The 14158-nt window shown below is 45.6% G+C and overlaps 1 protein-coding gene across 1 annotated transcript in view; it reads left to right on the forward strand.

Moving 5' to 3' along the window:
* The first annotated feature begins 3563 nt into the window (after window positions 1-3563).
* UNC13D (unc-13 homolog D) overlaps window positions 3564-14158 on the forward strand; it is a 60086-nt gene continuing 49491 nt past the window's right edge. The window contains exons 1-3 of the mRNA XM_053299903.1: window positions 3564-3655; window positions 11000-11032; window positions 13323-13430. Of these exons, the coding sequence (XP_053155878.1) occupies window positions 3599-3655; window positions 11000-11032; window positions 13323-13430 (198 nt within the window). The 5' untranslated portion in view covers window positions 3564-3598. The remainder of the gene's footprint in view (window positions 3656-10999; window positions 11033-13322; window positions 13431-14158) is intronic.

Raw genomic sequence — 14158 nt, forward strand, 5'->3', positions numbered from 1 at the left:
GGTGGCAGGCAGGCTCAGGGAAGGAGCTTTTGCCGCCCCTCCTGCCTCCCCCACCTCGGTCTCCCCTCACTTTCGTGAGTGCCCGCCCCCGGCGCCGGTTGCCCCCCCATCAGCCCCATCAGCCCCACCATGCAGTGGTGGTTGAAAATGGTTTTTAAAAGATGTAACTTGCCCCCGACCCCACTCGAAATCTTTTTTGCCTGCAGGCGGCAGACAGCTTAATCTGCCCCTGACTGCACAGTAACTCATCTGAGAAAGCAGATACTGTATGCAAAGCAGGAGGACCCAATGGGATTCTATCTTGGTCTTTTTTGTCTTGCATTTACAGCACATTTTTTAGCCTACTTTCCTCATGGAAAGCAGTCTTATGGGATCACCTTGCTGCTTGTGAGTGTGTCCCTTACAACTTCACGGCAGTGCTCCCTCTAAGAGGGATTCCCAGGTGTTGTTAACTACAACTCCCATAATCCCCAAACAAAGGGTATTGCACCTGGGGATGCTGGGAGTTGTAGTCAACATCTGGGAATCCCTGTTAGAGGGAACACTGCTTCACAGTGCCTGGACCAATTTGGACCAAATTTGGTACAGTCATAGTGTCACACAGGGAAACCTCGATGATGTATTTTGTGATGACATCATCCATCCCAATTCAAGATGGCAGATGTGTGAGCTTTTGAGGTGGAAGTGGGAACCAAACTTGGAATACAGGTTAAGATTATAGAGGACATTATACCTTGATAGCCCATAAATGAATTCAATAATGCATTTCAATATAGCAGCTCTGTGTGTGCTCCTGGCTAACAACTTTGCAATGCTCAGACCAATTTGGATCCCGTTTCTAATACTATGCAGTTGTAATGCACCAAAGGGACACTTCAACTGTTTGTTGTTGTTGTTGTTGTTGTTTGCCTAATTTCCTCATGGAAAGTAGCCTTATTAGATTGCATTGCTGTCCATGTGTGTGTTCCCCATAACAACTTTGCACTGCCTGGACCAACTTAGATCAAATTTAGTACCCCTCAGAGACATTACAACAGCATGTTTTATAATGACATCAGTATCCCACTGCCATCTTCCACCTGTGTGCAATGCATCCTGTTCTTACAGATGGTTAGGGTTTGATGAGGCTCTGATGAATACTGTTCTTCTGTACTCTGCATATGGCATTTGGTGTTTAACAACAAAAAGTGCATCAAGTTGAAGATAACTATCAATTAAAATTCTAGTGAAAGGAACTTCTGGTAAGAACTAATTAATTCTTACCAGATTAGTTCTTACCAGAACTTCTTCTTGTTTCTCATAATGGAAATTAAGGCTGGAATGGCATAGTTTACAAAAGCAGCAAACTTCACCAGGTGTGGTGAAGGGTGAGTATCAAGATGCATGAATTGGGGTACATGAGTCTGTGCATATACATTTTATTGCCGCTAAGCAAAAAGGGACAAAGCGGCCTTTTCAAATCTGGTATAATTTCCATTAAGGTAATATATATCATGTTATAGCATACCTATTTAAAGTCCCGTGTCAGAGCAGATGATGTGCATCTGGTGTGCATTACAGTGCAGCTGTATGGGTGCTTTAATGGTCCTGGTTCAACTTCCTTCTCATCTCCTTCCTAAATTTGCATAACCATCTTTTCTCATCTTCTTGTAATCCTACTTCCTTATGCTCAGTTCTTACACACTGCTGCTGTTTCTCATTTGGATTTCACAACTTTTGCAATATGGAGTTGAGTTAGCAAAAAACCCTACTAAGTAATTATGCCTGTCTACTTGGCAATTGCATCCAGTAAATGGCCTGCCCCACTTCATTGGCACTTTATATCCAGTAAATGGCCTGCCTCACTTCAAAGGTTTCAGGGGTACAGTAATGGGTTAAAAATTAAAATTTTTAAAAAATGCACCCAAGTAAAATAAACAAAATGTACACAGATTAACATGGCACTGTCTAATGTGAGCAACCTCATTTTAAGCAAGGTGATAGCAAGGCTGGAGAATAATGAATGGAAATGATTATAGAGAAAATGTAAAGAATGGAGTGAGTGTAAGGAATACCTGATAATACCTGCTAACCTTTAAAACAAAAGTGTCTAGAATGAGAGCTCTCTTCTCCTCAGGCAGGTTTCTCTGAGTGTAGTTCCAATCTATGTTAACCAGTGAGCAGGGGCGTTGCTAGGTACTTAAAGGATTTTGAGGCCTGTGTCCATAGCTTCATTTTTTATAATTAATCTAAATTATATCCCCCTCCACGAATAATTATGTATGCTTTTTAAATTCTCTAATGTTATAATACAGCACTTATGAAGGTGGAAGCAGCAGAGAGCCAGGTGAGTCTAGTTCTCTCCCATGCTCTGTGCAGGTGCCTCCACGACTATTCTTCCTTTCTGGAGGGGTCATGAAAGTGGCTGTTGCATGGCCAGTGCAGTGAACTTTTTTTTTAATTTGTCAGATTGTTTTGCTCTATGCTACTGAGCATATTCAACTGCAGTGGAGCATGCTCAGTATGATTAAAGGAAGCAGCTTTCTTTTATTCTGCACACAATTCCTGTCAGGTTTTATTACCTCCTTCAAAATGGGAACTAAACAAATCAGAATTATACAGAAAAGCATCAGATTTTGTTGCTTGTGTTATTTTGCACCCAAATAACTCTGAAATACAAAGAGGGAAAGACTACAATGGTGTTTATTAAGGCAAATTTGAAGGGCTATGAAATGCCTGCTGGCAAGAAAACTCAGTCTCTCCGTTTGTAGCCAATGCCCTTACCCTGAAAGAACAATGAAAAATCATAGTTCAACTTCAATCTGTCAGAAAACATTTCAGAAAACCTGAACATTTACTGGTGGTCCCCATGGGAAGGTTTTCTTTGCTCTCTAGCAGAACTGGAGCCTTGCATGTTGTGGAAGAAAGTAAGGAGAGCAGGCAGCTTGATCAAAGTAAATAAAAGGGGCAAAACTGCCTGTGGAATGCGTCATCCAGAGGTGCACCCAGGAAATTTTGGAGCCCATGCCCCCCCCCCCACAGCATTTTCAACACATTTTTAACACAACCATACCACCTGGGACAGACTAAAAATGATTTGTGGGCCCCCAGGGGGTGTGGAGGCCCTGGACTTCGGCCCAGAAGTCCAGGGGTAAAAGAGCCTCTGGCATCATCCTACCGTTGCCAGCAGAGACTTCAGGGTCATGGTTGAGAATTTAAGAAGGCTCTCTTAAAAGCCCACAGCTGTTCTTCGCACATGGCCCTTAGGAGTTGGTCTGTGCATGTGAAAGCGCATATGCAATTATAGAGAAAACAGTCACACAGGACTTGAAATTCCTTTGGGGTAGCCTATCAGCATAAAAGGGGCTCCACATGCTTTGGAGAAAGTATAACTCAGTCACTGTTAAAGGAGAGCCCTGTACATTTCCGTTTGCTGTTACTATGGTCAGAGTGTGATAAAAGAGTGTGGTTTCCTCTAAAGCATGTGAGCTGATGGGAACAGTATGCTAGTAAGGACAGGCTTCTGAATATAGGGTTCAGCCTTTGCCTGAAACAGAAATATACATTGGTGGTGATATCGTCCTCCAGAAAGCTCAAGCTTTCTCCAGGCCATTGCAGCATGGAAGCCAGCAGAGAGAACCCAGCTGGAGAAATCCCTGGAGAAGATGGCAATGAAGTATGTAGTCTTTTAACTATGGGAATACTGTTTAAACTGCCACAGACCTCTCTGGTTTTAGTTTCTTCCTCACCCCTGCTCCTCCCCTTTCATGCTGTGCTGCCTAAAAATTCAATGTAACTCTAGATACTCTGGCTGATTTTACATGTGCACTTCTTAAAACACTTTCTAAAGGCAGAGCTTCCTGGGGTAAATTATTTGCTGTCCAACTGTTTTTGATAAATGCCTAGAGACCACCCTGAGCCCTCCCAACCACTGGCAATTACTCCACTTTTTTTGGAGCTGAGGGCACAACTAATAGCCACTCTGTTTATCAAGCTGTTCTAGGACCAGTCTGTCTGTTCCATCTGCTATTCCCGTTGTTTCTGATGCCTTGATAGCAATAATGGAGATGACACTTTGGGTACAAACTGCTCTTTTAATTCCAAGTTTTAAAAAAAGTTTTATTAGATGCAGGACTTGTTCATACTATGTTTCATAGTTCCCTCACCCCTCATCTCCTAGGACCCTTATGAGTGAAGAGCTTTTTTGCATGTAATTCTGTGAGTTTCTGGACTGAGCTGCATGCAGAAGAGAAATGGAGCTTCCACTTATAGCAATTCTCACTCACGGGTTTCTTTTGTGTACCTGTGTTGCTATTTTCCATTCTTACTGGGGGTGAGATGTTGCCAGTGGATTGTCTGTATCCTCCCTGACCCTCTCACGGTTCCCACATCCACACAGATAATGTCTTTTTAGCACACTTCCAGTTTACTGAATTTCTGCAGCATCACCCCCTGCCCCCACCCTTCCTTCTGCTGAGATTCCTGTGGAGCTTGGAATAGAAGAAACGGTTTGATGAAGTTTCAAGTGACTGCTAGTCCTCTGGACACTGTTGCTGATCAGTAATTAACCATGCCCTGAAATAGTTTCCTCTCACCTGATTGTTCCTCTTTTGTGACTTGGCTGCAATTCTGTGCACACTTTCTGGGACTAAGCCCCACTGAACATTGTGGGACTTACTTCCTTTCTAACTGGGGGTGAGATGTTGCCAGTTGATTGTACACGCCTATATTGTGGTTTTGAGACCAGTGTGCCCTTTAACAGGGATTCCCAGATGTTGTTGACTACAACTCCCAGAATCCCCAGTTGCAGTGGCTTTTGCTTGGGGATTATGGGAGTTGTAGTCAACAACATCTGGGAATTAGAGATGTGCACGAACCAGTTCGGCACTCTTTTTACGGAGTGCCAAACCCATTCGGCACGAGTGTTTGAGCTGGTTCAGTGGGGGGGGGGCCTTTAAGGGGCAGGAAGGTTGCCCTTCCCTTCCCTGCCACTTTCCTCCCACTGGCGCTGTGTAAAAAACTGCTAGTGTGGGGCTGCGGTGTACCTCCCTGCAGCCCCGGTCAGTGTCATACCAGAAGTGGCCAACGTGCGTGCACTCTTTCAGTTACTGGGGAGAGGAATCAGTTATATAATAGAAATATTGCTATATTCTCTCTCTCTCTCTCTCTCTCTTTAATGAAAATGTTTGTGGAGAGGTCAACAATGGGGAGCAAAGGAGGTGGATTGGATAGGTGTTTCAGCTTGAGGGGGGAGGCACAGAAGGAGTGATTGCTGGCTGCAGCACATTTTAAATTTTGGATGCTTGACATTTTGACTTTACAAGATCATGATCGGAGCAGGCAGGACAGAACCAGCGGCTGACAACATTCTTACTAAATCACTCATTAGTAGGAGTTACTAAAGACTACTAAACAGGGGCGTAACTATAATAGGGCAAGGGGAGACAGTTGTCTGGGGGCCCACTGCCTTGGGGGTCACCCCCAAGGCAAGTCACATGACTGACTCCCCCAGCCACGCACCCGCCCGGGCTTCCTTCTGTTGTATTCATCCTCCAAAATTCATGTGAGTGTTAAGACCTGGAGCTACCAGAACAGCATGTCTTTCTCTAGTACCATTAAATGACTGGCATCATCCACAATTTACAAAACCTTTTTAAAAATAATAATTTAGGATGATGTTCTATTGCGGCATATATATATATATATATATATATATATATATATATATATATATGCTTTTTGTTACCACCATTCAGCCTCGTTTAAGATTTCTTTACTTCATGAGCTGAGCTTCAGTGAGGGGGGCGCATTTTAAAATCTTGTCTCTGGGCCCACTCCAACCTTTCTACGCCCCTGCTACTAAACTTCAACAGGACTTCTTCTAGCAAATTTAGTCAGAAGGATATCAGCCAGTGTGTGTTTGTTTTTCAAATCCAAACTTCTATCTTAATCTTCCATCTTCTATACTGTTTTCCCCAAAACTTGTGGATCTGGATCGAGATCCATCAAGATCCATAAACATTGGTAATGCGCCTGTGCAGAAAACCTCTCCACCCATTCTTATGGATATTGACAGATCTCTACCAGATCAATAGTTACTGGTGAGCAACCTGTTTTTCTCCTCTTCCCCCGCTCCTCTTGGCAGGAAGTCCTACAAGCAGCAGTGAGATTTACATCTGAATAGCCCATCGGAATGGGATTTTTATTTTAAAAAACAATGAAGGGGCAGAAGATCATAATAGCAACAAAGGTGCACTCAAGTGCAGAAGAGAAGGTGTGCCCTTCAGATCCAGTCCTCGAATATGTTCTCAGCTATGTAGAAAACCTCTCCACCTCAGGCTCAGACAAGTAATTGCACTATGGTTTATCACTCTACACCTTTCATCATGGCTCAAGTTGTTCCTCCAGCATTTTCAAGTCAGAATAAATTAGTTCTGAGAAGAAACTGACGTTTCATCTCATCAGAGTAGGGCAACTTACACATGTAATGTGGAGAACATTATCTGGACACACCCTACAAAATCGCCCATAATGATGGCCAGATTTGGACGTAGCACAAAACTGGAGTTACCCTGTGCAGAGGTTGGAACTCTGTTATGTCCAAATGCATGCAATCGTGGTTTTGTGTGGAAAGCGACCTGCAGTTTACTTCACCAAACTCCAGTTTGAACCTTTTGGTTTGCAGTAAGTTTCACCACTGAGACTTAAGGTTTACGGGCTGAAGGGTTGTGTCTGAAAGCGGACATGGTTCCATGCAGTTTTTGAAACCACAATCATAGAGGCGGCAGCACAGACCCACCCAGGATCATGCCCGCTCCATGCCTGTGGTGCTTCTTGCTGGCTGCCTCACTGACCACCAGCTCCGCCCCTCCTGTCTCAGAGGCAGCAACCTATTTATTAATTATTATTTTTATCCCACCTTTCATTAAAACAATCCCGAGGTGGTTATCCCAGTGCAGTTGCCCGTCAACAAGGATGCTGTCACATCCCATCGCAAGCTTGTCAGCCTGTCAACTGGTAAAGTCACACAGGGGCATTCCATGTTCCCACCCTGTCCCTGGCTCCCCCCTCCTGGCAAGCAGGAGGGAAAGGGGACGGAATGACAAGACATACATCAAAGGGTACTAAGTCCTTTGTTCCCTGAGAATGAAGCAACAATGATGTATGTTCACAAGCGTGCACACTCCAAGTGGCAACATAAGCAAGGCACCCCATTACAGCACTGTGATATGTTAGGGTGGGGATACCCGGGGTTGGGTTTAAAAGGCAGCACCAAACAGGAATTCTTGAACAGACTATTTCTAACTTTTGTACAATGATGTTGGGGAAGGAGGGCTCAGCCCTTTCGCCTTGGGGTTCTCTGTGTCTATCCCTAGGCTTAGTCATGAGAAGGGCTGGGCAGCAGGATCAGCATTGCCCCCCGTGAAAGGAGTGATTTGACACATGGGATGACGAAGGATGCTGATCCCAAGAGGACTGCTCACTCATAAGATTGTAAGGCCATGGGGACACCCCCTAACAACTCATGAAAAGATCTGTCAGTGGGGACAGGGCTCTTGGGCAGAATTGCCAATAATGTGTGATGACAAAAAAAAACAACAACAAAAAAACACCACCCTTCTCCAACAGACCGCTCTCTCACAAGAGTGTCAGACTATGGGGGCTCGATATCAAGCCAGATTGCTGTATACAAGGAAGCCATAGCAACAGGTACCTCAGCAACTGCTCTTCCTCTTTTATTTATTTATTATTATTTATTTAACACATTTGTACACTACCCAAAACGCATGTCTCTGTCTTGGTGACTGCTGCCAAGTAGCTACGGAAGTGTGCCCACTGCCATCCCATCCACCCATGTGGACATGTTCACCCTTGCTTGTGCCCCGAAACAGCGACCCCACTTTCTTGGGGTCCCTGCAAATTTGGGCTCCCCTTTCCCACAATTCCCCATGGTGGCAGATCGGCATATAGCGCAATGCCGGCCCGAACCCAGGAATTTTGAATGGGACTAAAGATCTGCCCCTGCACCTGGTGTTCCCCCTGTCTGCACATGCAGCTAGGCTCTGACACATGGAGTATCGTGATCTCCTTTGGGTCTGTGCAAGGCTTCCCAGGGGAGGAGGGGGTTGCACTGCAAAAGTTCTATCATTAACCAGGGAGAGTGGGGGCCCCACACAAGCGGGGGCCCCTTTGTTGTGTTCGCTCAACTCATGAGCATGCAGTCCAATGGAAGACCAAGGGTGTTTAACCCAATAGTCCTCTCAAGTAGACTGGCCCTCTCATGAGAGGAGTAGCTCACTGGCAGCAAGCTTCCAGGAGAGCAGGAGTGTGGTTCAGTCTGCATGGACTGCTTTGCTGGGGTAAGCCCTCACAAGAACAGCCTAAGTCACAGCAGGACAGAAACACCCCCCCCCCATGGATTCTTTGCCCTCCCTCATATACATATCCACTCCTAGGTAGTCATCATGTTCCCTTCCCTTCCCTGAGTACCAGGAAAATAGTGCCGCCCAAGAAACACCCCCCGCCCCATCATGCTTGTGTGGGACAGTTTTGATGTGGGGTTCTTAGGAAGCGGGCAGTGCAATTGCTGTAAGAAGCAGTGCTGGCATGGCATTTAAAGGGATTTAAAAGCCATTTCCCTGTCAAGGGTGGGCAGACAATTGCCAAAAGGCACGATGGTGCTCAGCATGCCCCCTTCAAGATTGTGGCCAATCACAGCCACTCTGGTGACGTGCTGACCGACACTTTGCCCACAGTTTGACAATGCAAGCACTATGGAGCTTGCTGGGACACAGCCTTGGCGGACCAGGAAGAAAGAGGGGCTCCCTTCTCCTGAAGCCAGAGGTTGTCGGACCGTGGTTGGAGGAATGTCTGCAACGCGATTTATGGTTGAAAATTGAAACCATGGGTTCGTCAACCTCCGGTTTCACATTATGTGAGAATGCGGCCAATGAGTGTTCATAGATAGAGGGTTCATGATGGAAAGGTCTGGAAGGGCTCTTGCTGTTTTTCTTCTCTCCACCCCAACACATGCTCCCCTACACTAACCCATTATAGTATAGCATGATGTTTCTTTTTCCATATAAAGCCACAATTTGTGAATCAGTAGATTCCAAAGCAGCATCTCAAAAGACATCTTACTATTAATATGGAGAATATATAGCAATGGTGTTACAAGCAACACTTCCAGTTCTTCTGTAAGACCAGAAGTGAAAGTTGGGGCATCCACGTCTCTGTAGGAGGTTCAATAGTTATTTCGCACTTAGAGGCGCACTTAGCCACAGACCATGGGGATTTGATTCGTGGCCTCTTGTCTTCTGGGGGGCCTCCAAATGTTCTGGGGAGGGGCCTCCCCAGAGCCCCGTCACTGCCCCACGCCCGCCGGACAGCCACGTTATTTCCTTCTTGAAGCACACATTGGGAGTATTGCAGCCTACTAATGTTCAAGATCAGCTTCACAGGCTTACGAGTTAACTTTTATTAGTCATAAATTTGTCCAGTCTTTTAACAATCCATGGCAGTACATAAGGCCAGCTTTTTGTAGCCAGCTCAGGCTGAGCCTTATTTTCCTACCAATTTTTGCCCAGGAAGTTTGCTCCACAAAAAGCATGAGCAGCCTCACCCACAAGGAAATAAGCTGTAACCTTGAAATTCCTACCTCTTGTGCAAAGTACAGCACAGTAGCCCAATAAGAGTGAACTCTTCCGTTTTTGAGCTGCTATTCCCAGTCAGATGGCTGCCACAGAATTCCATGGATTGTGCCCAGTGCTATAAATAGTGGTGCCTGTCGTTCACTATGTGTTTCACAGTGATTGACTATTTCTTTACAATTTGACATAAAAAGATGTAACTGTTACAGTGAAGTTAGAAGTGGCTTGCTGTGAGAATTTTTCTTAAAATTTTATTAGACACATGTATATACCACCGCAAACCTTAATGAGGCCAAACTACAGCCAAGTTGTTGCTGACGGACTTATTTATTTAATAAAGTGTAAGCTATAGAATGGCGCCCTGAAAGCTATTGCCTCCGACAGAGATGCCCTGTCTGCTAACCTCAGGTATGTAGGGGTGGTCTTTGTTTACTCTGTGGGGAGGGAAAGGTACTTGATACAGGTTGCATTCAGAGGCACTCCTGGGGCCAAGACGGATCTCTCTCTATATATATATTTATAAGAGACAAACTGTACTGTGAAGTCTTTTGAGCTGCCTTTTAATGTGTCTTTTAAAGTGATCCATAACTGGTTCCTGAGGTGGGCTACTACTGAGATGGGGGCAGCACTAGCTGTGAGTGAGTCAGCTGCCACCTCGCCTCACGCACACCACCCTTCTGCTGCCTCCTCCCCTCCTATACATGGGACTCACTTGCCATCCCCTGCTGCTGAGTCCCAAAGAGGGAAGCAACCTGTCTCGGGGAACTAGCTGGAGGGCTATTTGGGGAAAGTGGCAGCAACAGAGTGGCTGTTAGGTTTGACTAGTCTTTTGATTTGTGTCTGTGTGTTACATATACACATACATTAAAAAGAGAGCTCAGGCACATTCACATTTTTGTAGCTCCCCTCCCCACCTTATTAATGCAGATCTGTCTTGGCGCTTCATTGTTCTGTTGTGTTCTGGGGCCGAGTCCGAGTATGGGAAACTGATTCTGAGACTGAGCTCTGTGAAGCCTGCTTGCCATCAATCTTGATAACATAATCTATCTGCATCGTGATTACGGAGCTGGGAGGTTCAAAGAGTGGGGGACAGTCAGTATAGTATTTGTACCTCTTTTGTCTGGACTGCATGTTCAGGAAAGGCATCTTTTCAACCAGAACTGACAAGGGAATCATGGGAGTGTTGTGCTGGACTGGGAGGTGGGATCCCAGTCTGACTTCAGTCCCTGAGGGGTACTGGGCAAATCAAGATAATTCACGTCTCTTTGTAAGGAGAAGGAAAAAAATGAAAACATTAAAACTATTTCAGGAACGATATAAATAGAACTTATAGCAGGCCAGTGAAAGTCTGTTTTTCTTATTTCTTCCAGATGGACTTGTCCCATAAATTCTCGAGGAAAGAGGTAAGACCCTCGGCTGTATTCCCTGACAGGGAATATAAAGACTTTTGCTGGATCAGACCAATGGCCCATTTAGTCCAGCATCCTTTTTCCAACTGTGCCCAGCCAGAACTGGTTTGTCATCTCTGTGTTGATCTCCATCAACTGGCAGTGCAAGTGTTGTAGGGATATGTGGAAAGGACAGTTGCAACTTTTAAAGTGCTCAGCCCTCGTGATAGTGAAATAGTGCAGGTATGTTTTATGCTTTATGTCCTCTTCATTTATAAACAAGGCTAGATGTGCATAGCGCCTATTGGACAAACAGGGACAAATGTCCCTGGGACCAGAGGGTCAGGCCCCCCCCAAAGGGGCCCTCAAGCAGGCTGCCCCGCCACCCCTCTCCTGCCACCACTATTCCTTAACTGTTGGCCTCCAGGGGATGGGGTGGTGGTGAGCTGAGCAGGGCAAGCCACCCCCTGTGGAGGCAGTGGCAGGCGCTGTGGCTGCCTGGAGGGCCTCTTCGGCTGGCCAAACTGCGGACCTGTGCAGTTCAAATATGGACACCACATGCCTGTGATGTCACGGGCATGTGACATCCATATTCAAACTGCGCAGGTGCGTAGTTCAGCCAGTTGGAGAGGCCCTCCTGACAGCCACAGCACTTGCTGCTGCCGCTCGGCTCACTCCCCCACACACACACACACCGGAGGCCAACAGTTATGTAGCGGTGGCAGCAGCAGGGAGATGCTGGCAGGTAGGAACGGCGGCAGGAAGATGCTGGTTGCCCCACCCCTTGCGCCTGATGTCAGAGGTAGGGTGCATAGCTTAGGGTGCCCCAGGGGTCTCGCTATGCCCCTGCAAGGCTACTTTCACTTATAATATAAAGCATGGATTGGTTAAATAAGGAGATTTGGCCGGATAATTTGGAAGGTGTACATTCAGTAAATACGGAGCCAGCTGCTCTTGTCCTAGGCAGAGGCCAAGCTCAGTGCTGTCCTCCCCACATTTCTCCTGATCAACTCACAGATATCTGACCAAACCATACCATGCCCCTTCTGCCACATTGTGGTTGGTTGGAAAGCACATCCTGAGGTTTCCTAGCAACCACAGACCTGCTTTCTCTTCCCCTAAACCTGACAAAAATGCTGACCAGGCTGGGCTGGACTGGACTACATCTAAAGCTGGGCATTGCATCAACCACTGTATGGTGAGGGGGGGGGGCTCCCGGCAGTGAGATCTGATGCCTAGATCTGGAGCTGCCTTCCAGCGGCAGGTCCCCTCTTCCCAGCTGGATGGGCTGAAACAAGATGCCAGTCAGGTGGTGAGCATTTCCTTTTGAGTTTTCCAAATTGTATGCAACTTCTTAAATACCCTGCACTTGCACTGTTATCCCATGTGTAGCAGTTGGCAGTTTATTTGGTTGGTAAGTAGGTAATATATTACAATTGACAGACCAGATAGTTTTTGGAGCTAATTGCTCTGCAGATACTTTTGAGAATACAGGTGGCCCTCATTATTCTTGGGGCATCCGTTCTGTCAATTTCCGCAGATGATAAAATCGTGAATAACAAGACCTTGAGTCTATGGGGATTCGGGGGTTAGGTTCCTTTAAAAAAATCTTTAAAAGTAGGCAGGGATCAGAAATAAAGGTAGAAAAGCCTAGTACCTTGGTCTCCAGGAATGCCCCCCAAATGCTCTTATTTTTCGTTTAAAATGTTTTTTTTTTTTAAACTTACAAAAAGAGCCACAAATTGGCTCTGTACTTCAAAATGGTGGCTGGACAGATCGGAAGCCATTTCCGGCAACTCAGAAGCCATGGATAAGTGAAAATAGCTTATATTTCATGCTGTGTATAAGGAAACTGAGTCTCTATGATCCATCTGCAGATACCTGAAACCGCAATCTGCAAACCCACAGATAATTACGGTCTCTTGTACCTGTTTTCTGTTTTTCTGTGGCAGCTTGTGAACTAAATTGTGTATTCTGATCAATGGATGTTCTACCATGTGACATTGGTCTAGATAGGTTAGATGGCCACTATGTATGTATGTATGTATTTGTTTATTTTGGCCCAAGGCCAGCAGATGGCCATTATGGCTCCTCCTAGCTCTCTGATTCTAAGTAATGAAATCCTGCTGGGTGAGTTGCTAGAGGGGGCCACCTGGGCTTATTTTTTATGAAAGACCTGCCCCTTGTGAATGGCAGCTTTTACATCTGTCAAGAGTCTGAGTAACAAATCACAGTGTAGTATGAGGAGATGCTAATTCACAAAATGTTGACTTGATTATGATTTGCTCCTGACATGCTGTTGTAGCTCACCCTGCTGTATGAAGAGGTCCTCTACACCATTCTGCATCGGATGGGAAAACCAGAAGTTTACCATGTTGTTGATCCAGATGAGCTGTACACATATGTGCAAAAGGTCAGACTTAAGGGCCAAAACCATCTCTTTGACTGACTATCTGACCCAAAGTCCAACATCCCTCTTTTTTATGGGTTGTTTTTCTTTTCCTTTTTCTTCCCTACTCCCACTACTCCCACTATGAGGAGTGACTGCTAAAGTTTCTCTTATTACCTCCAAATATTATCTTGGGACAAGTGGCTGTTATCTGTAGTATACAGACACAACACTATGAGCTTTTCCCTCCCCATACTTTCTTTGGAGAGGCGCTTTAGAAGAATAACAGTGAGAGCAGAAGCCAGCAGACTGGGTCAAAACTGAGTCAGTGGGTGATTTCGTTTTCGAAGAGGATCTGGGATTTGAGAGGGAAAAGCAGCAGGTGCCTTCCTACTGGCAGAGAGATTGTCCAGAGGGCTAAGGAAGGAAATGTAACTGTGAAACTGAGTTTTGACCAGGAAGCTATATTTAGGGTATTCTGTGCTTGTGAATTTTTGCTCAGCCATAACATTAACAGGAACAATGTGTTCAGTCATTTCTCCTGTCCTAATATCATTTCTCTTGTCCCAATCTCTATTAAGTCAGTGCCACATAAAAGAGAGACTAACTTTTATACAGGGCCCTCCTGTTTTTGAGGAGAGTTGGTTGCCTGTCCTCTTCCACAATCAGAGCACCCTCCCCTGCTTGTAATTTGTAAATCCATATCAACCAATATACCAACCATTCTCACAGAGGGTTTTATGAGTATTCCC

The sequence above is a fragment of the Hemicordylus capensis genome, chromosome 2, assembly GCF_027244095.1.
Source record: "Hemicordylus capensis ecotype Gifberg chromosome 2, rHemCap1.1.pri, whole genome shotgun sequence".
Taxonomy (NCBI): domain Eukaryota; kingdom Metazoa; phylum Chordata; class Lepidosauria; order Squamata; family Cordylidae; genus Hemicordylus; species Hemicordylus capensis.